This window comes from Muscardinus avellanarius (genome assembly GCF_963383645.1).
Source record: "Muscardinus avellanarius genome assembly, chromosome: 16".
NCBI classification, from domain to species: Eukaryota; Metazoa; Chordata; class Mammalia; order Rodentia; family Gliridae; genus Muscardinus; species Muscardinus avellanarius.
Window position 1 is genome coordinate 45,775,784 of NC_137802.1, and position 27,660 is coordinate 45,803,443.

The following is a 27,660-nucleotide window of genomic DNA, read 5'->3' on the forward strand; positions in this document are numbered from 1 at the left end:
GTGTGCGTGCCTATGCACACCTATAAGAAAAGTACCTAAAATGTGCATAATATAATTAACTGTAGTGTTTTATGTTGTACATTAGATTTCTAGAGCTACTCTTTCTATTTGTACTTTCTGTTTACAACTTTGTGCACTTTAGCCTATATCTCCCCATTTCTTCCCCCAAATTCTTTCTTTCTCTCTTTCTTTCTTTCTTTCTTTCTTTCTTTCTTTCTTTCTTTCTTTCTTTCTTTCTGTAGTGCTGGGGATGGAACCCAGGGGCCTTCTACATCCAAGCTACACCCCCAGCCCTATTTCTTATTCTTTATTTTTGAAACAGAGTCTCACTAAGTTGCAGTGACCTCGAAGGGAAGAATTTTGAGTTGAATTTGATTTGTTATCAGTACACCCCATTGACATACATAGCAATTATTCAAAAACGTCTAGGGTTTATAAAAAGTGAGAGAGGTTTGGAAAGCATTTGTGTGTTAGGAAGCAGAAATTTGACTGTTAAGATGGATGTAGTTGCCATAAAGAGACTGTAGATTGAGAAAATAATTGAGGATTAAACAACAGGGAGCAACAGTGGAGGAAGAGAATCCCAATAAAAATGGAGGATTGATCAGCAAACAGAGAGAGCAAAGAGAAGAATCTAGAAAATTAAGTAGTGAAGAGAGTATAAAGTGGAGAGAGATCTCTAATGCTACAGTGAAAGAAGCATGTCTAAGGAAGGTGTAAAAACATTGCCCTTCAATAGAGCAGCCATAGCAGGCATAATGGTGCACACCTGTAATCCTAGTACTTGAGAGGCTGAGACAGGAGGATCACAGGTTCTCGGCCAGCCTCAGCAATTGCAAGGCCCTCAGCAACTGAGTGAGATTCTGTTTCAAATTTTAAAAAGCTGGGGTTGTAGCTTGGAGGTAGACTGCCTTGGGTTCAATCTTAGTACCACAATATAAATAAGTAAAAAGAGCAGCTAGCAAAGTATTAAGGAATAGAAGACTACTCCTGTGTTGGAAGTGAGATATAGGAGGAGATGAGGCAAAGAGGAATATCAAGGTCATTTTGTATTAAAGCATCTGTGCCCCAAGGGAAGGAGCCAGGGGAGGGAGCCATCCCCGCCCCCCCCCCCCCCACACACAACCACAGAAAAAAGGCTGGTGTTAGCCTTCAGGCAGCCTTTTCAAAGATGTGTTTTATATACCCTTTGAGTAAGTTCACTTGGTAAGATAATACCGAACATTGTGCAGAGGTTTCAAACAGGGTGATATAATTGTGAGTCTTCTCTGAGGATAATATAATAATAGGATAATAAAAGATAATCTTTCTTTTTTGGTGGTATTGGGAATTGAACCCAGGGCCTTGTGCATTTTAGGCAAACACTCTTATTACTGAAGCAGAGCCATTTAATAAATTATTTTGCTTGTTGGATCTCATCAGGGTGAAGAAAGAATAGAAATCTTTGTCCCCTGACTTTGGAAACCTTGTTTAACCTTCAAACTGGCGATGTCAAGGGTTCCAAGTCCTCCACCTCCGGCAGAAATGTCGAGTGGCCCTGTAGCTGAGAGCTGGTGCTACACACAGGTAAGATCATGCATCTTAGGGGAGGATTTGGTGGACAAAAGGAATAGAATTGCCTTTCTCCATTGAGTTTCCTGCTTCCTGGGGAAATAACTACCAAAAAGCATTTCTCAGTTTTCCACATGGAGCCTGACTCCTGGAGGCTAGTGTTTGTTAGTGGTGATTGAAAGGGGAACTCTGAATCTATATCCATTTACATCCCCTTGAAGGAAATGTGTTCCTGGGTCCTCTGCTGTGTGAGCCAGGTTTGATATTTGCAGCTCCAGGTGGTGGCAGCACTCTTAAATCGCAGGCTCGTTTTAGGAATGCTTTCCCACCTCTCCCCGTGTTTTGTTGCTGTTTTCTTTTTTTCCTGCCCATTTCCCCCCCTTACTTTCCATCTATTTCTCAGAATCTTAAAAGAGTTGTAAACGTAGTTGATCAGGCTGAGACAGGAGGATTGCAGTTTCAAAGCCAGCCTCAGCAAGACCATGTTTCCAAATAAAAGGGGCTCGGGGTGTAGCTCAGACGTAGAATGCCCCTACCCCATCACCCCCCCCCACACACACACACACACATACAGAGAAAGAGAGAGAGAGAGAGAAGTTGATCGCTGCGAGATTTTTTAAAATTATGGATGAAGGAACTAAAGCAGGAAAAAGCTGAACCTCTCTGCTGTCAACAGTGTCATCGTCCTCTCTGGGATCATGTAGAGAAAGGAGAGAGGGGAAATGCTTACCTAATCTTCAGCCTGTTTTTTTTTTCTCCAGGTTCCCTACTTCCTATTAATTTCTTCTGGGTTTTGTATCAACAGATCAAAGTAGTGAAATTCTCCTACATGTGGACCATCAATAATTTTAGCTTTTGCCGGGAGGAAATGGGCGAAGTCATTAAAAGTTCAACCTTTTCATCAGGAGCCAATGATAAGCTGAAATGGTGAGGAAGAATACCTCTAGCTGTAAACATTTTTCTATAAGTTGCCTTTTTTGTTTGGTTCAATGTAGTGCTGATTAGAATGTAAGTTCCTTGAAGGCAAGGACTGTTTTGTTCTTGGTGTATACTCAGTGCTTAGAACAGCACCGAGCCTGTAATAGGTGCTCACTGCGGAGTTGTTTCATTTGTTCAGTGAGTTTATCAGAGATCAGCAAACTCATTTTATAAGGTAACATGAATCAGTATAGAGGGCCAGTGTTAGAAATGATATCCATGTATGGCATGAGTGGTGTTGACTTGCTTTGCAAACAAGAAAGTATCCCGAAAGAAGCAGTGACTGTCAACTCTGGACAATAACAGATATCTGTGAATAAGGGCTGACCATTGCCAAAATTTTTTTCCAAGAAAAGTGAGAAATCTAGATTTTAACAGATAATCTTATCTTTTAAATTGCCTGCTGCAAGAGGATTTATTTGCCAGTGTAACTGGACTGATGAGGATGTAGGATGGGTTTCATCCCGCAGGCCAGTGGTTGGATCAAGGACACCATTTCTCTCTCTGCCCATTCTCCATGCTGTTTGACATCTCAAGTCTAGCTTCTCTTGTCCTTGAAAGAGTGGATGGTAGTGGCAGTGCTCATAACCCATCATATGCTAACAAAATCTTAGAGCTTTCTTTGAACTAACTGTGTGACCAAGATTACTTCCCGTGCTCTGAATCAGCTAGAGAGATCTGGGTTCCCTGAACCCCTGTGACAGTGATCTGAGAAACAGAGGTCAGTCTCATCTCACCCATGTGTCTTCTCGAGGAGGAGGAGCAGGCTGCTAAGGATATACCCATACGCCCATTGCCCAGACCAGTTGATTACCAACTGGAGAGCTGCTTGTTCATCCCTTTAGCATTTGTTGGCTATGTACATTTAAGCAGTATACCACTAGGTATTGAGAGAAAACATTTAATTTTAAATCCACATCTTTAGTGTATTGTATAGTGATATATGTGGCATCTGCACTCCCCAAAAAAGCATTTGAATTAGGCCACCTGTTTGATAGGTGCCTAGATCCTGGCAAAGCTCACGGATGCATATGGCCTGTGTAGTCTGTGTGGTAGAAGCAGGGTCTAAACCACATGCACTTGGGCTAATGACATTTACAGCTTAACTCAGTTGAACCTATTTAATTCTGTCTGGATTTGAGTCACCAGTAACAGATTATCATCTCTAACTACTGAGAAGCCTGGTCTGTAACTGCACCCTGTGTCATGGGAGTCTATTTGTCTGTGCTTCTTCCTCTATTCTGCTTCCTTTATTTTAATCTTAGACTGGTATTGCCAGATTGAGCCAGGCATGGTGGTGTGTGCCTGTAATCCCAGGACTTGGGAGACTCAAGAGGATTGCAGGTTCAAGACCAGCCTCAGCAATATAATGAGACCCTCATCAACTTAGCAGGACCCTGTTTCAAAATAAAAAATAAAAAGGGCTAGGAATGTAACTCAGAGGTAGAATGCCCCTGGGTTCAATCTTCACTACCCCCCCAAAAAGAAAGGAAAATAAAAAGAATATTTTTGTCAGATTGGCATATTTTAAAGATCATGTGCATGCCTGTAATGCCAAGTCCTTGGGATGTTCAGCCAGGAGGATCCCAGGTTCAAGGAGGATCTCAGAATACAGGCTTTCAACGACATTGTTTTAGAATAAAATAGGACTGGAGGTACAGCTGGAAGGTAATCCTACTGAGTTCAATCTCTAGTACCACAAAAGAAGTAAATAGTTAAGTAAGTAAGTAAAAAATGAAAATGATGATACACTGTTTAAATATTTCTCTGGAATGCTTTCTTCTCTCCTGCAGTGATGTTAAAGAATTCATTGACTTTTTTACTAGTTTTCATGGCTTCTTTATTGTCCCAACAACATTAGGGCTGCCTTTTTTTTTTTTTTTTTTTGCATTACTGGAGATTAAACCTACGGCCATTCTATATCTGAGCTATACCCACTGCCCTATTTTTTATTCTTTATTTTGAAACAGGGTCTCACTAGGTTGTGGAGGGTCTCACTAAGTAGCTAAGGCTGGCCACGAACCACGATCTTCCAATCTCAGCCTCCCCAATGCTGGGGTTACAAGGGTGTGCCACCATCCCTGTCTCAAACCTGCTTTTTCTGAGGTTGAAGATTGCACTATAACAAGACTGGGCTGAATTTTAAAATATTTTAGGAGAATGAGGGAGAAAGATGAGTGATTTTGGAGAAAAAAGGCAGAAATAAAAAGGATGTTTGGATTCTAGAATGTCCATTTGTTTGTTTGTTTGTTTATTGTGGTACTGGGTGGGTATTTAGTCCCAAGGGCACTCTACTTCCAAGATTCTGCCCAGCTCTATTTTTTAATTTTTTTTCAGGTCTGGGGATGGAACCCAGGGGCATTTGACCTCCATGCTATACCCCCTGCCCTATTTTTTATTCTTTATTTTGAAACAGAGTCTCACTAATTTGCAGAGGGCCTCACTAAGTAGCTGAGACTGTCTGAGAACCACGATCATCCAGTCTCAGCCTCCCCAATGGATTACAAGGGTGCGCCGCCACACCCATCTATTTTTTAATTTTGAAACAGGGTCTTTCTAAATTGCTGAGGCTGGTTGCAAACCTGAGATTCTCTTGTCTTAGCCTCACAAGTACTGGGATTACAGGCATGTGCCACCATGCCTGGCTTGTTATTTACTTTTAAAAAGGTAATCCAAACCGGGTGTGGTGGCGCACGCTTGTAAACCCAGCATTTGGGAGGCTGAGACAGGAGGATTGTGGTTCACAGACAGCCTCAGCTACTATTTAGTGAGGCCCTTTGTAACTCAGTGAGACCCTGTTTCAAAATAAAGAATAAAAAATAGGGCTAGGGGCATAGCTCAGAGGTATAATGCCCCTGGGTTCCATCCCCACTACCGAAAAAAAAAAAAAATTAAAATAAAAAAAAAACAGATTGTTCTAGAAAAGTAGTTCCCACGTAGTCATTCTACTGAAGCATAATCTGATATGGGCCTTGAACTTTTCTTTAAACATCTCTCTTGATTCTGATGTTTTTAGTTTTTTACTATTATTTCACAATATATGAGGATACTTTTGACACTTGTGTTTTACCTGTTTTGAGCAGGTGTTTGCGAGTAAACCCAAAAGGGCTAGATGAAGAAAGCAAAGATTACCTGTCACTTTACCTTTTATTGGTCAGCTGTCCAAAGAGTGAAGTTCGAGCAAAATTCAAATTCTCCATTCTGAATGCCAAGGGAGAAGAAACCAAAGCTATGGGTAAGTTCTTCGTACTGTTCAACTCTGCTTTCACATCCAGCAGCTGACAGGTTGTGGACTTGAACTGGTTTTTGAGTAACCCTAAATATGACTTTTTTTTTTTCATCCAGAGAGTCAACGAGCTTATAGATTTGTGCAAGGCAAGGACTGGGGATTCAAAAAGTTCATTCGTAGAGATTTTCTTTTGGATGAGGCCAACGGGCTTCTCCCCGATGACAAGCTTACCCTCTTTTGCGAGGTGAGTTCTTTTACCCTGCTGTGAGACTGGCAATTCCCAAGCCTGATGGGTATTCATAGACTTAATTGTATTGTACCAGGCATGTGAAATGAGAAAAATCCCCTGGTGGAGTGGTGCTGTACAAATGTTATTTATGTGACTGACTGAATTGTCTCATGATTTCAAGGTTATTGGGCATCTCAGCTTTCTGCTTGTTACTGTTCATAAAAATAAAGATTGTGTATGCTATCTTAGTATGTCAGTTTCCAGTTGTGTGGGTCAGGATTCCAGATTTTCACTATGGGTTTTTCAAATAGCATTTGGAAGGGCTGTCACTAAGCAGAGAGTGACCAACTGCTTGACTGTATGTGATTGTTCCTGACACTTCTGGCTCCTGCAGCGGGAAGTCCACCTGTGTTTGGCGATGGGTCGCTTTCCTTTTCTGCTCTTTGAACTAGTGACTTCCATCAGGAGTTGTATGCTTCTGGCTTGTCTTACTAGATCATCGTGGAATAGGAAAGCGGGAACTACACTTTCTAAAGGTGAAAGCTGTGTAACACTTGCTAACTCAGAGGTAGCTATAGGCAGGTAACTTTTCTCTCCGCGGGCCCAAGAACCTTTGTGGGTTTACAGGAGAAGCTGTGAAGTAAAATTCCAAGACCAAGAGTGAGTTGAGAGGTGGTTTCTTTAATGAGTACTGTCTATCCTAATTAGTCATTTCATGTTGTTTTCCATACATTTAGAAATACTCACAAACTCGTATTACTGTAAGAAATGAATAAAACCTCCAGTCAGCTGGGGTGTCAGTGCCCCTATATATTCAATGGTCTGGGAACCACTTCCTGATCAGTGGAATCAGGAGATGCACTGGAGAATCACTTTACCTTCAGGGGGAGGGTGCAGGCAAATTCCCCAGCTGCCAGTTTCTTCTGTCAAATAATAGGCTCGCACTATGAGTTACGACATTCTAAAGGCACATCAACACTGATGTAACGGAAGGATATCCCTTAGGAATCTTGCCCTTTTGCAGAAGAAGCCTGGCCAGAAGTAGCAGGCTTCTATATTTCAACAAAATAGTTGCTAATAATTAAAAAACTTTACAGGCATAGTTTATTAAAATACCATACTGAATACGTAAAGCATAGTTTGCATAATAGCTGTTACCTCTCCATTTTAATTGCTAAGTAAAGGAAGGAAATACTAGAGTGATAGTATCTATGTAACTATTAAAATGTAGCAGTTATTTTATGTCTGATGAGCTTGAAATTTAAATTACTTGCAAGTCCTACTGGTCACAGCTCATACTCAGTTGACTGAGTGAAGAAAACAATTAGATGGTGTAGTGTGAGGTTAGATGCTATGTAAATAGAACATCCGTTTTAATCTTCACTTATCTTAGAGACTTGTATTTCAAGGAAAACTTTAAAATAGTGGGAGAGTCTAATTTTGTTGGAAGTAAAAGCCAAAATTGGAACTGTTTTCTGAAGAAAAGCTCTTCTAAGTATCGTATCTGGTGTTTTAGGCAGTGCGTCCCCTTTATCACAGCATTTCCAAGTCCGCAGTGGGGCCAGCCTTTCTCCCATTCTTCTTCCTCTTTCCCCGGTCCATTCCAGCTGCTCCAGCCCCTGGGTTGGCATTCTTGATTTGGAAACAGTTGGCCTGCCCTCACTTGGCAGTCTCTTACCCTGTGGTTAAGTCTGAGGCTGTGTTCCATCGTTCTCTCTCTTCACTTCCCCATATGAAATTCTCTTAGGAGAAATCCTGTGGTTAAGTTTAGATCTGCCTTACTGACTTAGAAGGGAAGTGAGATGACACTTTGGAAACGAGGAGATGTTGAACAGGGAAACGTCTGCTGAGTTCTGCTGATGCCATCGGTTTCTTACCATCGAACCAGGTGTGCCATCTGTTCTTCTCACACTTCTCTGTTGGCCACAGGTGCTGAGTGTTGCTTCTCATACTTGGGATTGTGCCTAGTGAGACTCGTTTCTGTTCCAAGGCTCTCTGTGGACTTAGTAGCATTCAGCATTGCAAGACGGTTGCGTAGGTGTGTGTATTGGATGTGTGGGTTTTCAAAATGTCTGTAGCTCATCTAAGTTCTTAGCATTTTTCATAACTGAATCATTTTGGTACAACTTCTGTTCCTTTGACCTGTTGTTTACTATGGTTTAATTAGTGATGTGTCACGATTAGGGGTATGTAGGTGACATCCACCTGGAAATTTAAGTTGTGAGTGTGCCATTCCTCCCTCAGCCGCCGGCCCAGGCACTTAAGTGCAGTGGTTTCAAGGACTTTTGTTGTTCTCAGAGGTCAAAAGAGGGAATCCTAGGGCTAAAGACTGAGATGCGTTTGTGTGTTTGGCCTTTATATCGGTGGTATTACTATTTACCAGTGTTTAAGTGAAATTAGATTGTGAACTGAAAATGCCAAATGGATGGCCTTGTTTGTGGTGTGTCGCAGTGGGCTCACTTTCAGTTCTCAGTAATGTTTTGTCTATTAGGAAATGTGGCCATTCTTCCAGGCCGATTTTGCTTAGTTAACTTATCTGGAAGCATTTTCAAAGCTTTTTCTGAATTGTCCCTTATCACAATGCTTTGAGCTAGGTCAGTTCTGTTTTCTTCATTTCATGTTACAGGGAGAAAATCAGTGCCTTGGAGGTCAGGTAATTTCTCCTAACATTGTGCAATAAATTAATGTCAGGGCCATGTCAGCTCTCCATCTCCCGTCTCTTGTCTGCGGCACTATACCAAGTGGAGATGAATGTCGTTCACTCAAGAAAGCACAGGCTCTCCAAAATTTTCTTGGAGTATTTACTTTGGTAATGAAAGAAAAAGACATGAAAGCATGTTTAAATTACACTTTTAATGTTCTCTTTAATAATTTGTCCCATAGAAAATCTTCATGAAATTTTCAGTTCTATTGACCAGTTCTCTCTCTAGCTCTTTATATTGAAAATAAATAGCAGTCGGCAGTAAAGGTGCATGTATTCCCCCTTCATCCTATATGCCTTTGGCAGATAGGAGATTCCGTGCCTCTTTGTGATGTTCCAAGTAATGATAAAACACAGCTGGGCATGGTGGCACATTCCTGGAATCCCAGTACCTGGGCAGGAGAATTGCAGGTTCAAGACCAGCCTCATCAACTTAGCTAGACTCTCAGCAACCTAGTGAGATCCTGTTTCCAAACAGAAAAGTGAGAAGAGAAGTGCTTGAAGGTAGAAAGCCCCTGGATTCAATCTCCAGTTTTTCCCCAAAAGAATTTTAAAAATTGAAATAGGAAGAAGCATATAAAATTCCAAATATGAAATATCCAGATACTAGTTAACTCTTTTAAAACATGGTTTCTATTCTCAAACATAGACTGTTTCTTCATAACCTGGAAATACGTTTGTTTTTTTTGCAAATTTTAAATAAATGGGTCTATTTTTTATCATTATCTTACTAATGAGTTCTTTGTACATATTAGTTACACTCTATAAAGTACAAATATTTGCTTGTCCTTGACCTACAAAAATGTTTTGTTTTGTTTTGTTTTTGTGGTATTGGGGATGGAACCCAGGGACTTTCTACCTCTGGGCTATACTCCCAGACCTATTTTATATTTTATTTGGAAACAAGGTCTCACTAAGTTACTGAGAACCTAAGTAGCTGAGGCTGGCTTCGAATCTGCACACTCCTCTGGTCTTAGCCTCCCAAGGACTGGGATTATAAGTGTGCATCACCACGCCCGGCTCCAGAATTGTTCTTTTCCTATGCAACATCATTGTTGCTTATAAAGCATGATAATGTAGTAAACTTAATACCCAGTCTCTGAGATTTGTTTTTCTATTCAAAGCATGAGAAATAGCTGTTTTCAGTGTTATCCTTCCTTTGCTTATTATTTGTATGCCTGAATGATATATTGTTTATTGTTCAGATTGCCCCCCTTTTTTTGAACTTTATAAAAATGATGTTATCTTAGGCTTTTTCACATTATATTTCTAAAATTTGTATTGAGATGTAACTAATTTTTAGTGCCATGTAATCGTCTCTAGTCTGAAGGTTCAATTTATTTATTCGTGCTCTTATTGATTGACATTTAGGTTTTGCTTTTCTTTTTCCATAAGAAATAGTTCTGCTACTCAGAGTAATTTATATGTTGTATTTGTTTATTTTTTTGTCTTTTAATTATATAGAAGTTAAAACGTGTATTTCCAAGGGTTTTCCTTCGACTTTATGTGTAGATGAAATACATAAGAATTGGCACGATCTTTAGTCTTTTATGAAATTTTCTTTTTAAGAAAAGAAATTGACTTTAAAAGTGAGACCCTTTACAACTTGAAATTGAGGGGATTATGCTGCCTTCCTGAGACATTTTCATGCATTCATTTATAAGACGACATAAATGTCACAGTCACGTCATCTTCACAGCTGCAATTTTGAATGAGTCTCCATAGTCAGCTTTATAGGCATTAAAAAAATCTTTAGTTTTTCTCAAAATGGTCTCATTTTAGCATCATCATTTGAAGAGGAAAACAATCCCGTTCTAAGTTAAAAGTTTGGGCTCTGAAGACTCATTTGTGAATGCCATTTAAAATTTATTTTTAATTAAGCATATTTAATGTTGGTAAGAGGTGCCAGACATCCAGAGCTCTGGAGACTCCAGGCATCTATATATCTACAGAACAAGCCTGGCTCAGACAGGAAAGGTACAGTCTCCTTCCTGCTGTGTTCCTTTCTCTGTCCAGAGAGCAGAATTGCCCCAGTGAAGGGTATCATGGTCTTTAGGCCCCACTCATTAGGCCCCACTCATTACCAAACATGGTTCTGACCAACAGCAGGGCCACTGGTTAACCATAATTTATGTGAAATTTGGCTTATCTCTTGCCAATTCATTTTACCCAGTCTACTAAATTGCCATCAACTGTTAATGACTTTGGGCTCCTGTCAGCCTGGTTTAATTCAAACTAGGAACACAGTGCCAAAAGCATTCTCCATTCCCCTCATTGGCTGTCCCCAGAGATTTTTGCCTTTCCCTGTGAGGACGTTAGATTTAATTGGTCTTTTTCTTTTAAAAAAATTTTTTTAATCGGTATTTCAGAACTAAGAATATAACTTCTACTTTTGTTAATGTTATATAAAGAATTAAGGGTGAGCCAGGCATGGTGGTGCATGCTTGTAATCCCAGCATTTGGGAGGCTGAGACAGGAGGATTGTGGTTCGAGGACAGCCTCAGCTGCTTAGTAAGGCCCTACTGTCAGGTCAAGAAACTTATTCACTTGTTTAGAACTAGTTGTCATGGTCTTAAGCAGTGAAGTAGTCAAATTCAATTATGAATGTGCTTAGCATTCATTAGTAGCTCAGACACTAAAGGTACAGTTTCCTTCCTGCTGTGTTCCTTTCTCTGTCCAGAGAGCAGAATTGCCCCAGTGAAGGGTATCATGGTCTTTGGGCCCCACTCATTGAGGCCCTTTGCAACTCAGTGAGACCCTGTTTCAAAATAAAGAATAAAAAAATAGGGCTAGGGGTATAGCTCGAAGTTAGAATGCCCCTGGGTTCCACCCCCAATACTAAAAAAAAGGGGTGGGGGGCTGTGTTAATATGTGAAAATGGCTGAAGCAAGTTAGAAATCTTAACAGAAGACAAGAGAAAGTTTCTGTTGGGGTTATTTGTGCTTAATCCTGGGCTATTAAAATAATGTTAAAATCTGAAAAAATGTGCTACTAATGAATGCTAAGCACATAGTTGAATTTGACTACTCCACTGCTTAAGACCATGTCAAGTAGTTCTAAACAAGTGAATAAGTTTCTTGACCTGATAGTAGGGCCTCACTCTTGTATAGAAGGGTCATTGGTTGAGCCATTAACTGCCTCTGGGTTTATGACTATGGCTGAGGAATGACTTGCATCTTGAAGGTTAAAAGAAATCTGGGTCATTTAAGATGTTCCTCAGCTGTCTTTCTTGTCTGACTCTTAGGAATAGCAGGAGTAGGGAGCTGGTTTTCAAGGTTTGCAAGTCCTGCTTAGATTCAGCTTTTCAACCTGAATGTGATGTAGGAGATGAAGTGCGGAGATGGTTGTCAGGCAGACAGCTGCTTTGTGGGGTCTTACTTTTCATTTGGTAACTCTCGTTGAGAATGTTATGTGATTTATAAATTCTTGTAGTTGGTACTGCAACAGTTCTATTTTTCACTGACCTATCTGAAGTTAGCTTCGTTTCTATCTGGACTGAAACGATTCAGTTGATTCAGCTGGTTAAAACATTCTCCTGCTGAAGCTGTGGTTGGATCCCTTTGTAACATGGTATTGTCATTCTGTTCCAAAGCTATAAGTGTATATACAGCTGTGTCCAGCCAGAGAGAGACAGAAAGATTTTAAAATCTATATGTAAGGCCGGGCGTGGTGGCGCACGCTTGTAATCCCCGCGCTTGGGGGCTGAGACAGGAGGATCACACAGTTTCAAAGCCAGCCTCAGCTACTTAGGCTCTCAGCAACTTAGTGAGACCCTGTTTCCAAATAAAATATGAAATAGATCTGGGAGTATAGGCTGGAGGTAGAAAGCCCCTGGGTTCCACCCCCAGTACCACCAAAAATAAAAATAAAAATAAAAATAAAAGAAATAAAGAAAAGAAATTATAGGAGTAGGAGATTTGTGGGGCTCTCTTGCCATTGTCCTGAGATGGTATAAAATATGTATGATTTTGATAAATAAATTACTTGATCCAGAGGGTAAAGCCTTGATTTGGGGAGGAATTTTCAGTAGAATATGACTAACATTGGTTTCTGAATATTTCTATAGCAAAGAGGCAAACGCCATTTCTCTATCTGGTAGAAAGAAAATTCCTGGTAACAAAAACTTTTGATTGTGTTTTCTTATCTTACACAGGTGAGCGTGGTACAAGATTCTGTCAACATTTCTGGGCAGAATACTATGAATATGGTGAAGGTTCCTGAGTGCAGGTTGGCAGATGAGTTGGGAGGACTATGGGAAAACTCCCGGTTCACAGACTGCTGCTTGTGTGTTGCCGGCCAGGAGTTCCAGGCTCATAAAGCTATTTTAGCAGGTTAGTATTTTTATTCCTGAGTTGCTTGTAGTTTTAGCAAAATAAGGAAAAACAGTGGCTGTATAATCACCTTTTGAACAGCTTTCACTTTTTTAAATTGGCAACAAAAACCCTACAACTAAATAGACTTTTATATTCTGATGACATTAATTCTCCTAAGCAGAAAGACGGTTCTCCATAAAAAATGATATTTCTGATTTTCCTCTCTGTAGTGGACTTAAGCTACCATTTTCTTTCTTGTTCTCTTTTTTTTAGGAGGTACTAGGGATTGAACCCATTGAGCTACATCCCCAGCCTATTTTATTTTTTATTTTGAAACAGTTGCTGAGAGCTTCCTGAAGTTGCTGAGGCTGTCCTCAAACCTACTAGGCCACCATTTTCAAGGACATGTTATTGGTGTACAGAGGTGTTTTGAAAGGCTGTGCACCTATTAAGAGCAGGCATCATCCCTTAGGGGCTGCGGTTGTAATAAAGAGGATTCTCTATTTAGGACTGAATACCATCTAGCCGAGTCCCCAGCCCTAAAGGGCTTAGCCCTGTCTACCATATATAATCATACTAGAAGAATGAGACTGTTGCCACTCAGGATCAGGTCTTGTTCTAGTAGGTTCTTGGTCTATAAGACCAGAAAGAATGATCCAGAGAAGCAACTGACAAGAGAGGACAGACTTCACCCCACAAGAAGGGGTAGCAGAGAGCCACAAGCCATCAGACCTGTGAGGAGATCACGTGAACTTCAAGGGACTCTTCTTACCACCCTCTCAGATATGCACCTGGCAGGCACAGTCTGCTTCATTTCTTATCTCATTCATTCCCTTCCCAGCTAGGTGTCACTGTTCATGTTAAGTCAAGTTGTTGGCTCTTAGGTTAGTGGCTGCATGCTTAGTGGGGCCTCAACATTGCCAGTGTGTCTTGATTTTTATTTATATATTTGTGTGTTTGTATGGTTCTGGGAATTGAACCCAGGGGCATTTTGCCTCTGAGCTACTCCCCCAGCCCTAGTTTTTAATTCTTAATTTGGAAATAGGGCCTTACTAAGTTGTGGAGGTCCTCACTAAGTAACTGAGGCTGGCTGTGATCCTCCTGTCTCAGCCTCCCTCCCAAGTACTGGCTTGGCATTGTTTCTTTCTACATATGTAGGATCAGCTCCCTTTATTTCTCTCAACAGTACACATTTCAGACGTTAGCCACTGTCTTTTAACGTCCTCCAGCTCCTAAAGGATGACCTTGCATACCGCATCCAGGAGAACGTCAAGGCCTCTTTGCAGGAGCACCCTCTTGCCACTCACCTGCATCCTCAAGGGGGAGGGGAAAACTTCTTTACGTACAGAGCAAACTATTTTTTCCTGCCTCTGCTCTGTTCATATCCCATCCTGCCTTTCCAGAATCCTTACTCCGGCAGTTATTCATATCCCCCACTTCCAGAGTGAAGTTTCTTGAGTTAGCACGTTGACTCTCTACTTCTTTCCTTCCAGTTATCCTCAGTTCACCTCCATACAATGAAAGCAGTTTTCTAAAGTTATATGCATGACCCGCTAGTTCCTAAATCTGAGAGACTCTTTTATTTCCTGTATTACATGGCTCTCCTCCCTGGTTTTCTGGACTCCTAATGCATGGCCTCCCGTCTCCTACTTTACTTGTTTATTTAAACATAAGTAGGGCGTAAGGGTCTACTTGAGTTTCATTTTCACTCTACTTACCTTCCCTGGGTGATTGTATTTATTCCCACTCTGCCAGATGTTGTCTCTCTACTGATACACAGTTGTAAGACATGCCTTCCCTGTTTATTAAAAGCATCAACTCTCTAGTCTTCAACTTCTATAATATGTTTCTTTAGTGCCTTATAGTTTATGACTCTTCTGAGATAAGAACAATGAGAATTACTATCCTTTTGGTAGAGACTCAAATACTGAGGTTAAAAGGGTTAAGTGATTTGCCCAAGAAAATAGTTAAGAAAAGGCAGAGCTAAAATTAGTTATTTCTGACATGAATTAAAGGCCAAAAGTTCCAGTTCCCTGTTAGCTCAAAGGCCTCCTACATATTCCATCTGCTCTTTCACTCTTAGGTAGTGGTTGGTTGTCTCAACTTTGACCCAAACCCCATTTTACTCAGCAACATAAAAACAGTTGAATTCTTAGCCATTTTATTACTTTTCATAGTTGAAATTAAGTTCACTTATTTTTCATGTGTTCATTAGACATTTACATGGGTGGGAATATTATTTCTCAATCTTTCTTCATTACACCCCCCCCCCAGGAGAAAAACTAGGTTTATATTCTCCCTAATGAGAAAAATTAAATAATTTATCAGGAAGAGTCAGCTCTGTAGGGCCACAAGTCATTGTACTGTCTATGATCTTTTCCCCACCTCTTTGAGGCAGCGTCATCTCTATTAAGACTGCACAGCTTAGCAGGCGGTACCTTGCCATGGATGAGCATGCACACCCTCTGGCTGGCTCATGCTGTGGAGCGCGGCACTTGGCCTTGCTGCTGTGTGGCCGGGAGTGGAGAATGTATGGTGTCTGGTTCCACTTAAAACCCAGCTTAGACCATGCAGATCTATACAGATCTATACAGTGTTGCCACCCAACATAGACAGCTTAGTAATTAATTTCCTTTAAATATGGATGAGTGGGAAAGAGCTAATAAATTGTTTTAAAAGTGATACTTTCACCTTTTCCTTTATGTATCATAATTACTCATTTGGTATAATATATGAAGAAAGGAATTTTATAATTCTAGTGTAACCTGGGGCTATATAGGACTGGGACAGGAAGGGAAATGATTTCTTCATAACAGAGGAGAAATAAGAGATTCCCATGTGATAACCTCATCTGTTTGTTCTCGTTCACTTTGTAGCTCGTTCTCCAGTTTTTAGTGCCATGTTTGAACATGAAATGGAGGAGAGCAAAAAGGTATGTAAGTGGATGGAGACGGGTCTTTTTAGCCAGGTGATTAGTTAGATGATTTCCCAGTTTGACAGCAGATTTGTTTTCCTTATTTTCCCCTTACTTTGTAATTAAATTGTACTCCATTCTAATAACACAGACACCTTCTGAGAGCAAAGAGAGGTGGTCTGTGAGTACTCCAAGTAAAGTGGACTCAGTCCCCAGGCAGACCATCCAGCGTCAGGTGAAGATATTGGACAACATTTCTATTTAGAAAGTTCAGAAAAATAAAGGTGAAAAAATCAAAGAGTAGTTTTGCTGTTGTATTTGAGAAAGCAAAGGGTACTACTTCAGATGGGAAAAAAGGGTATCATCAAATAGGACAAGGAGACATTTTCTATTTGTGTTAGGTTTTAAATGACACAAGCTTTTCTCCTCACCAGAGCTTAGAATCATGAAAATAGTTTAGGAAATTTGTTCTGTTGGAATGTTTCTCATTTTCAGTTTTTCTGGCATAGAATCGGGTTGAAATCAATGATGTGGAGCCTGAAGTTTTTAAGGAAATGATGTGCTTCATTTACACGGGGAAGGCTCCAAACCTGGACAAAATGGCTGATGATTTGCTGGCAGCTGCTGACAAGGTGAGATAAGAACAGAAAAATCATTGCAGGACTTAGGAGTTACTGCCTCTCTGAGCTTTGTGAATGGGTTTCTGTGTTGCACCATGGATAAAATAAGCATATATTCTAATTCAGCCAAAACAATCTCATTTATACCTGGTGCTCCAACACAATTATTAATAGCATCTTTTTTACTCTCAAAAATCTACTGCTTCGTTGCCGGGCGTGGTGGCGCACGCTTGTAATCCCAGCATTTGGGAGGCTGAGGCAGGAGGGTCGTGGTTACAGCCTCAGCTATTTAGCGAGGCCCTTTGCAACTCAGTGAGATCCTGTTTCAAAATAAAGAATAAAAAGTCGGGGTAGGGGCGTAACCTGGAGGTAGAATGCCTCTGGGTTCCATCCCTAGTACCGCAATAAAAAGAAAATATATTGCTTCAAATGGTAAACTGTAGTGTCACCCTAACTATGGAAAAAAAAAAGATAATTTTAATGTTTAACTCTCTTCCCCATCTCAAATTTAACCGCACTGAGAGTAAAGATTCAAGTAATACTCACATTTGACTTATGCTTTATAATTGCAAGAATTTTTTAAGTTCATTTAAACTTTGTCAATAAGAGGATAGTCTTTTACCTAGTGTCCTGGTTAGTATTTTCTATGTTTGCTAAGCAGTTATTGAAATACACCATAGTTCTTCTAAAAGATAAGATAATCAATAGCTCTTTGTCAGAAAAAAGAGACACTGAATTTATCCAAGTCAAAGAGTTGCTGTTTTACTGCAGGATTTTTCAACCTATAGCATGCTAATGTGTACTGTGAGTTTTCTAAAGGGAATGTGAGAGCATTTCTCCAGTTTAGTTAGCCCTGGAGTCTTTTTTCTTAGGGATCACCTCTGAGGATTAGTTGTCCCCAAAACACACTCTGGGAAGTTGATTTTCACTGTGAGGTCACCGCTGCAAGGCCGAGGGCCTGTGGAAATACCACCTGCAGAGCAAAAGCTTGGTATTTACCCTATAGAACCTTTACTTATGTAGGGGGCAGAGACAGTTGATGTGAGGATGTTAAAAGGTCTTAACCCACCAGCAGCAAACCCCTTGAGAAATAAAACACCCGGCTGAAAGTGCCCCTCTTCTTGCCATGGGACTACAGCGCCCATCTGGTAAGTGGGCTCCATCTGAAGGGTACCAGAGCCTTCTCAGGCAGAAAGTCTCCTGGTGCCTCCCTTTGCTCCTGAGGACAGGAAGTCACAGTGGAGGCTTTATTTGTATTGATCAGCTTTTTGGAGTGCTTGTAGATAATAAGCTATATAGACCCAATTAATGCTCCTGATGAAGACTGGAGCAATAACCATGTCCTTCTTACAATCTTTCAAGACTTTACTAATGTAATTAGCAGTGTGAAAACTCTATACTCTTCCAGGCTACATCAGTTCTGACCAGAAAAAACTTGCTTTCAATAGAGATGGTAAGAAAACACTCACTGTGAGCTCTGGGAAAGTAGAAGACACAGCCCAATACCTGCTTTTCATAAAGTCTATATGGTTCTGCTTAATCTACCCCTGGTTTTTAATGAAGTAGTCACTTATTCTTATATCACGTATTTATTCCCCTCATCTTCTATATTCTGTTAGAACAAGTAGCATCTTAAGGCCCACTTGTTAGACAGGAATACTGAGACTCATAGTTGTATGTCCTGTTTAGACCCAAGCTTAAACTTCTGTGTCCCTAGGTTATCATTCTTGCTTCTCAGCCAGAGAACCTGCTGGCGACCTACTGCAAGCACACAGGGCATGAGAATCAGCCTGCCATTCCAAGGATGTTATTTCCAACACAACGTGTAAACTTGTGTTTTTAAAAGACAAAGCAGCTGAATCACAGCAGTACTTTAAATTTATGAATGAGAAGTAACTGAAGAGTGTACTTTGAAATTCCATTCAGAATTTCCTGTTAAGACAGTCTTTGTTCCAAGCCCATTTGAAAACGTTTTTACCTTTACACCTCCCTGTGAGTTTTAGGAAAACAGAGTAAGAAATCTTTCATGGAAGGATCTAAACATCTAAAATTTACCCAAGAGGCTGAAACAGCTTCTTTTGAGCTTTTCCAGTCTCCTGGGGACATGTGTAATTAGACCAAAAACAAAACAAAACACGTCGGCCAGGCCTGGGAGACACAATTTCAATCTCTCGAGTAAGTACTGCCATTAGGCAGGTTTTTCAGAAGCATAATTAAGAAAAAAACTTTGTCCCCCAAGGGACAAGAATGGCTACTTTTGTCTAATTATGCAGTAGGGATCAGAGCTATTCAGAGTGAACGTCCTTTTAAAAGAATATATTAGAAAGGATAAGAGGAATCGTCTGTGCAGCACCGTGTGGAGTGAACATTTACTCAACCTTTTCCAGCCTTTTAAAACAAAAATGGCAACCTCATTTCTTGCTTGTCTAGTGTCATTCCCGTTTTCCATGGAAACTGTTTTCCAGTTACTCAAATGTAAAAAATTAAAGCTGCACCAAAACCAATAAAACTTTTTTTTTTTGCTGCAGGAGGTGATAGTGCCAGCAGATATAGCTCCCCTCCCCCAAAATTCATAACAGTAAAATTGTCCTGGTTGATTGCCATAATTCAGCCCAGAGGGTGCCATGCCACTGAGCTTTGAGGCCCTCAAAATGGGACCTGTAAGGAGGCCGTGGAGAGCCTCCGCGCAAACCGTTCTCCTGTTAACTGAATAATGACACTTTGTTTTGCGTCTGCTTTTATTTCCTCCTCCTTTTTTATCCTGGAAGTTCCTTAGTGAGTTCATAATCTCATACTAGAGAGCAAGTAGTTAAGTTGCATCCAACCCATTAGCTAGTCCAGGTGTGCCCAGCATTAAGTGAGATCCTTTTCTGCCCCTTACTTAGAAAAGAGAAGTTTTCAAACTGAGTCGGATCCAGGGGTTCTGCTGCTTTGTCCTTTTACCCTGAGAATCCTAACCTCAACCCCAATAAAACAGGACTTCATTTGTCCTTTCTGTTGAAAAGAGGCCCTTTTTCAAGAATAACTAGTGGCAGGGATGCTAGTGAAAGTCACCGTGGGGTTTCTTTTCACAGCCTGGGGGGCCAGTTGCAGTATCCTGCCAGCATGCTGACAGTGCTCAGGTAGAAAGGACTGTGTTTTACCCTAGTCAGTTCTAAATAAAAGGATTGCGGCAGATTTAAATGTAATGTTTCTGTTGGTTTGCCACAGACCTTCATTTTAAGGGTAGGAGGTGATGGTTTAAGAAGGATTTTACTCATAAGAGATAAATTCAGGATGTGGGTCAATTCTGTGATTGCCATTTTTCTAATAGGTAGACTTTAGGATGTGAGTGGCAGCAACCCAGGCTGTTTTAGCTGTCTTCATTTCAAGCTTAAACAGCTAGCCTTTAGCGTATGGTTATGTTTTATAATTGCAATAGTAGCTTTCATGCTCTGAGCAGTTGTGTTCAGTTTTCCGGTTAGACAGTGATTTCTGCTATGAAAACAACTTCCATAGCGGTCAGCCGAAAGCTATTGTGCTCTGACGACAGCGGTGCTTGTGTTTTACAGTATGCCCTAGAGCGTTTAAAGGTCATGTGTGAAGATGCCCTCTGCAGTAACCTCTCCGTGGAGAATGCTGCAGAAATTCTCATCCTGGCTGACCTCCACAGCGCAGATCAGTTGAAAACTCAGGCAGTGGATTTCATCAACTAGTGAGTTGGCATCTTCAAAGTTCCTCTTTCAGAATAATTGGGATAGCTAAAGAAACGAGAAAGACTTTGAATTAGCAAGTAAAACAGGCGCATGGCTTCATTAACCTTTTGGTAGTAAGTACAGAGTTTTCATCTTTTCCTTCAGCTAAATAGTATGGAAAATGGTTTGTTTCCGGATCAAATCCTGTTGGTAAGTGTTTTACTTCCAAATAGTGATAGAAATTGGTGTAAATGATGACCCACTGTCCTGGAAAAGCTGTGTGTCCCCAAAAGGTAGCATTTTTACTTCACCTTCACCAGCTTAATAAAAGGTAGACATTTCTGGGAGAATAGAAGTATATTTTTTATGATTTAGTAAAATGTCTGTGGTGAAATGGGGGAAAGAGATAAGATTGTTAAATATCTGTTTGAAAAAGAAGTGCTCAGCTAGATCAGTGTTTTCATTCTAAGGGCAGGTAACCTGGCCACAGTGCTTCCTGAAGTTCTTTGAAGGGCCGAGGTGGTTAGTGCCAGTCGTCCGTCTTCTCAGATGGGCACAGCCTCTTCCCTTGCCTGAGAGGGAGCCAAAGTTGGGAGGGAAGCCCTCATGGCAGCAGCTCTGGGAAAAGACGCGTCTGAGACGTGTTAGGACATGAATGAGCAATTTTTAACACGTAAAATGCCCAAAGAAAGTAAATATGAGCTGGCTGTGGTGCCGCACGCTTGAGATCCCAGTACTTGAGAGGCCAAGACCAGAGGATCGCAGGTTCGAGACCAGCCTCAGCTGCTTATTGAGGCCCCCTGCAACTTAGTGAGACCCTATTTCAAAATAAAGGATTAAAAAAAAAATAGGGCTGGGGGTGTAGCTCAGTGTGTTCCTGGGTTCAATTCCCAGTAACACACACACACACACACACACACACACACACACAGTATGTTCTATAGGTCTAGTTGTAAGATTGTTTCCTTACTGTTTATTATCTTTAATATACTTTTGTTGGCACACTATAATGTCACAACATAATGAGATTTAGATTGATAGAAATATATATGCATATAACAGTTGGTGTGTCTCCAAATCCTACCCTGCTTCCTCTCAGTTCACATTATTGAGATTGATATCGATAGCCACACATACATAGCATTATTGGAACTGTTTCCTTTAAGGCTGTTTCTAAGGGGTTACCAATCTAGTCAGAAGAGGGAGGGAAGAGACCAATAAAGTTAAAACTATGGAGTGCTCACTGTGTACTGAATGCTTGGTGTTTTAGAAATTTACTCAACCACTGAATGAAAAGTATCCCTCTTTCTGTGTGTGTGTGTGTGTGTGTGTGTGTGTGTGTGTGTGTGTGCGCGCGCGTGCGCATGCACACATGTGCGTGCACAGGGAATTGAACACCTCCAGCCTGATTTTATTTCTTATTTGGAAACGGGGTCTTGCTAAGTTGCAGAGGGCCTGGATAAGTTGCTGAGGCTGGCTTCAAGCCTGCGATCCTCCTGTCTCAGTCTCCCAAATACTGGCATTACAAGCATGTGCCACCATGCCTGCCTCATACCCCCTTTTTTGACAGTCAGGTATGATCTGCTTCGTGGTTACTGATAAACAACAAAGCCAAGCAGAAGCCTAGAGCTTCAAAGCTTTCTTCTCTTGTTTTATTTTTTTGGGAGAGGGAGAGAGAGAGGGAGAGGGAGAGGGAGGGGGAGGGAGGGAGGGAGGGAGAGAGAGAGAGAGAGAGTGTGTGTGTGTGTGTGTGTGTGTGTGTGTGTGTGTGTGTGAAGTAACTGAGGATGGAACCCAGGGTCATTCTACCACTGAGCTACACCCCCTACCCTATTTTTTATTCTTTGTTTTGAAACAGGGTCTCACTGAGTTGCAGAGGGCCTCACTAAGTAGCTGAGGCTGTCCGCGAACCGTGATCCTCCAGGTCTCAGCCTCCCGAATGCTGGGATTACAAGTGTGCACCACCACCCCGGCTTTTTATTCATATTCTCTCTCTCTCTCTCTCTCTCTCTCTCTCTCTCTCTCTCTCTCTCTCTCTCTCTCTCTCTCTCTCTCTCTCTTGGTGGTACTGGGGTTCCTGGAAGCCCTTCTACCTCCGGGCTACAATCCCAGACCTATTTTTACATTTTTATTTGGAAACAGGGTCTCCTAAGCTGGGATTACAAGCGTGCACCACCACGCCTGGCTTTTTATTCTTTATTTTGAAACTGAGTCTCACGAAGTTGCCGAGGGCCTTAGTAAACAGCTTAGGCTAGCTGCAAACCAGCGAACCTCCTGGCTCAGCCTCCCACATACCAGGATTACAAGCGTGTGCCACCATTGCAGCTCAGACCTTTTTGACTGAGGGAACCCTAGTTTTTATCTTTTATTAGCATCATTAATGAATATAAAGAACATTGACAATGTTGAGAAGAGGCAGAGAAACATGCCACTTAATTTTGTTTTTGAGAAAATAGTGGCTCAAAGTTCTGTTTTTTAGGACCGTAGCAGCCATGGCTGGATCACAAGTTGCCCCTTGTCTAATAAGCATATTCTCTGCTGCATGTTAAGGGTTCTGAGTGTTTCCTGCATTAACACTCTTTATGCCAAACATGGAAAATTAGTCAATCTGGGTGGCAGTCCAGTCCGATTTCTGCTCGCTCTCTCTGACATCCCTCTCTACGTTTCTCCTAGTCACGCTTCGGATGTTCTGGAGACCTCCGGGTGGAAGTCAATGGTGGTGTCGCATCCCCACTTGGTGGCTGAAGCATACCGCTCCCTGGCCTCGGCACAGTGCCCTTTCCTGGGGCCCCCTCGCAAACGCCTGAAGCAATCCTAAGGTCCTGCCTGTTGCGAGACTCCAATTACTTTCCAGAAGCAGCAGCTACCGCTGCTGCCACTGAGCACCAGGTAGACAGCGCAATCTGTGGAGCTTTACTCTGTTGTGGGGAAGAGACTGCATCGAGGCCCCAGACTTTTAAAACAACGAAATAACTTGGGGGAAGCGGGGGGAGGGAAAGGCCCAGGACTCGGGCCGCTTGACCTGGTGAAACCCTGTTGCTGCGTCACCATGTTCCCTTTGGCCCGGCCGAGTTTGACTCTGGGATTCAGTTTGGGTGCTGGCTCTGAGCACATCCCAGCTGTGGTACTTGGGAGAAACCTGCCTGCGTCTGACTGAGCAGAACCAATCATCAGGTGCCTGGAGCAAAAAGGAAAAAGGACATTAAGTTTTAAGAGAAGGGAATAGGAAAGAAGAAAGAATTTTTGAAGAATTTTTCAAAAAATCAGTTTGTGAATTCCAATAATATTTATGTTGAGAGAAGCAAATTTTAGTCCTTCCAACTGTGCTAAAACTTGGATGTCTGTGAATACTCCTCACCATCATACAAGTATCAGAAGAGCCCGCTTGTTGTTAGCACTCATTGTTTGCAAGAACAGAATACATCATTTTATCTTCTTAGGAAAGTGAGAATTGAAGGCGGAAGGGGAAGGAGGTCATTTGATCTAGAAGACGAGTGTTCTTATGGTAGTGGCTTTTGCAAAAATCTATTGGTGTTGAAAACTGGAAAAAATAATTCATCCAGAATTCATACTGTCTTGACAAGAACTATGGTTCTCTGTTTTTAGATATTGTGGAAAATGTTTTTTGCATTTTTCTCTGATTTTATTTCTCTTCCCTCCCCCTTCCCTTTTTCTAAAAAAAAAAACCAACAACAACAACAAAACAAAACAAAACAAAAAGCCCACACAACAAAAAGAAGAGAAGATAAAATGAAATTTTATTAACTGCTGTGTGAAAAACATCCCAGCCCAGATTGCTCAGCTGTCCATACCCGACTTGTCGCCTGCATAGGAGCCAGTCCTGTTCCTTCCGATTAGCCCCTCTTCCTACGGGGGAGAACTTCCAAATGTTAATTTTTTCTTTTTGAAAATATAAATAATTGCTATTTTGTACTGTGTGGTACCTCTGGTCTTTTGTTTCATTCACCTGCCTTGTCTCGAGTCCGAGTTTCTTGCTTAAGGGATTTTGAAGGCCCTGTTTGACCCCTCCTCTTGCAGGGATTATGTTTGAAATGTCTAGTAAGAAGCAGGGATTTATTTATTCTTCGTAATCTCTAGTTTCTTTTGTGAGCTATCAACATCTGCCAGTCCTTTGTGCTCCTTGAGTATCTGACGGTCCACATCCTAGTGGGGACCAGGCCCTACCCCTGCCAAGGCTAGTCATTGTCCTGGGCTTTTCTGCATTCTGTATGTTTTAAGACCTAATCCCCAATCTTCTTTCTCCTAACTAAATATAAAAGGATCCAGGAGACATGGATGCCGAGATTAAATAAAGGGAAATTGTTGTCTCTGGCTGGACCTATCATTCACTTGATGTGTTTCCAGAAAAGTTAATGTCTTAACTCCCGGTGGGCCCACAAGAAGATTCTGGGGCTCCCTGCCAGTCTTTCTCATAGCTCTGTTAGGACAGTGGGATGCCCTGGAAAATGCATTAGCCATTTGACTATGGTGTGTATTGTTTGAGCTTAGATGGAACTTCAGCTTACTGTACTTCCATTTCCTTTCAGTGGATTTTAGCTTTTTCAGATCTTCCAGTTTTCATTTATCTCACCACCCCTCAAATGACTAGGTATGACCTATTATCAGTACAGCCAAAGGCAGGATTTGTTATTAGACAACTCTCTGCGGCACTTCCCAGTAGCCATCGATGTTGCCTGTGTGAGAAAGGGCCCCATTCTAAATGTGCTGCCTGCTTCCTGAGCCTCCAGATCAGCACAGGGTCCCGGACACAGAGTCTCTCCTGCCCGCATTGTCTCTCAGCTACCTGCATCTGCTCTGTGTCTCTCAGTTCTCGGCTCACTGTCTTCAGTGTCAGCTGAACTTCCTGCGACTTGATGAGTCTGGTTGGACAGAATCGCACCTTCACATTCTGTAACCGGGAGAAGGTGAAACCCAGGGAAGGAACATGCCTAAGGTCACGCGACTATTGGGTGCCAGATCTTCTAAAGTCATATCCTGGAGATTATGTAATGAACTGGAGGAAGTTCCATTTCTGGAATGTTAGGTACGAAATTGGAAGTTAAGCTTGCTTCCTCTGGGAATAGCAAGAACAAAGCCTTAGAAAGGTGTCTCTAAGTGGCCTGTTCTGCAGAGGTCTCAGGAGGTTGGACCAGATTTGCTTTCCTCTTCATTGACAGAAAGCTTGAGGTTGGGGACTGGTGGGTTCAGGGAATACGCCCTCAAGAGGGTAGCAGTCCTGGCACCCAGCTCCTGGCAGGATGAAGATCCCTTCTGAGATTTTCAGTATTTTCAGTATTTAGGCCCTTTATTATGGGTACAAAGCTGTTAGGATTTTAGGTACAGGTGAAGCTACTCAATGTTTCTCCTGTCATTATATTTCTGGACATGTTTGTTTTTGTTTTAAACGATACAGTTGAAGCCATCTGGTTGTGACAACATCAGAGTCCCAGCATACTGTTCATAAACCTCCCACTGCCACCACCCCTTCCCTTAGCTCCCCCACATCTGAAATTTAATTCAAGTTAACTCCACAATCTGGGGCATGTGCTGTCACTGCAGAGATGTCCGTGCCAGTGGAACAGTTGGAGATTTCAATTCCACAAGGATACGGCTTATTTATCAAAACAGTATTTCAGGCAAGTAGTTCCACAGAACCTTTGGAGTCGCAGTTTCAGGTCCAAATAGAGTATCTGGCATCATCCCTGCCTCCCCTCCCCCGCTGTTGTCAGTCCCGCAAATACCTGGCCATCCGTGGAGAAATTGTCCTGTCTCTATGCGGAGAGTACATCTTTCTGTGTTATTAGGTGGCTCCGATGCCTTTATGGGTTTTGACAATCTTGCCCTTCTTTTCCTTTTCACTGGTAAGGCTGCTTGCTGGCCTTTTAGCACTTAAAGGTCTTGCTGCCGCTGCTGCTGCTCCTCCTTATTACTTTTTAAATTCTAGCCAGGGACATGAAGATCCTTACCGAGGCCAGTTCTAGGCTTGACCACTCCGTGCATTCCTTTTTAAACCTGGCTTAATCTCTGGTGGGATCTCCATATTGTATGAGCCCATACTCATGAAAGGATGTTTATCATGAAAGCTTGTATGTTTATGAGCAGAACAACAAACTGGGTGTGGAACCGCACTTTGAAACTGACTGTTGGCTTTCTTTCGGCCCCTCAACTCCTATAAAAGAACAACGAAATTTCCCCAACGTGACTATATTGGATCCTTTGGTTTATCTTTGTCAAAGACAAATTTTTTGGCTGGAGCCCAGCCTTTTATTTTCCACAACTAATTATCTTTTTAATCAGCCTGGTCTCTCTGTAGTTCCTTTGTCTCATGACTTTTCACTGAACTCTGCCCTCCATCATTTAGATTCATTTTTGATGGCTTGCTGACTAATCTTAACATTCAGGTGAGTATCTTTGGATTGCTCTTTATGTACGTGAATGCACAAGATAGATATGCTTCCCCCTTTTAATTTCAGAGGTGACTGCGCCACAGTGGGTCCTTTGACCCAATAGGTGGGAGACAGTGAGCAAAAAAGCAGATGTAGGACGATCAGTCTTTGGGCTAATGAGCTGGGAGAACCAGAAGCTTTGACCTCCAGACGAGAACAGAAACTTGAATGTTGTTGACTGATGGGATCTCTGTGCTGCCAAACCATTAGCAAGATGATCGCTCCCCCTCTGTAAATCCTGTAATGTAGAGTAGGAAGTGGCATCTGGAAATGTTGTGTGGTACTGATTTCTGCAGCTCTAAGGGGGAAAAAAAAAAAGAATTGTAGCCTTGAGGGAATTTAATACAAGCAACAGAAATGATTAAGGAGTTGAACGAGATCAACTCTAGGGGAAAACATTATGAAGATAAAATGTCCATCATTCCAGTATGGGAATCTAGTACCTGCAGTGGACTGACGCCACGGGCATTCTGAACACTTGAGGACTTGGCTTACACGGTTCCCCTTCATTCCAGTTGTGTGGCCTTGGAAAGTGACACTGTGACTTCCTCAAGGTCGCTCAGCCTAGCCCAGAGCCAAGAAACACAGAAGGCAAAGGGATAGCTTTGGGGCCGAGGCCCGGAGACCAAGAGAAGGCGAAAAGCCTAGAGTTTGCCTGGCAGTGATGTAGACTCGTCTATTCATAATGCTCAGTTGAAATACAGAGAAGATTAACCTCTCGAGAGGTAGGAGTGCATGTGTGTGTGTGTTAGTTGCTGGGAATTGAACCCAGTAAACCCCTATTTTATTTATTTTTATTTTTTATTTTGAAACACAGTCTTAAGTTGCTGAGGCTAGCCTCAAACCTGCAGTCTTCCTGTCTCAGCCTCCCAAGTACTGAGATTACAGGCTTGCACCACCACACCTGGCTTCTCAAGACCTTTCAAAGGGAACTCTTCAGCCCAGATAGGCGTGGTGGTGCACACCAAGGCTCTCAACAACCTAGGGAGACCTTGTTTTTAAAAA

The 27,660-nt window shown here is 41.8% G+C and overlaps 1 protein-coding gene across 1 annotated transcript; it reads left to right on the forward strand.

The window, feature by feature from the left end:
- Positions 1-1,488: 1,488 nt before the first annotated feature.
- Positions 1,489-23,027, forward strand: SPOP (speckle type BTB/POZ protein; the record flags this gene model as incomplete). The annotated part of the gene is made up of 9 exons (XM_080713771.1): positions 1,489-1,566; positions 2,357-2,478; positions 5,613-5,764; positions 5,875-6,002; positions 12,842-13,019; positions 15,878-15,933; positions 16,425-16,547; positions 20,087-20,229; positions 22,883-23,027. 9 exons carry the CDS (start codon positions 1,489-1,491, stop codon positions 23,025-23,027), a joined length of 1,125 nt encoding a protein of 374 aa, XP_080569897.1.
- Positions 23,028-27,660: the final 4,633 nt, after the last annotated feature.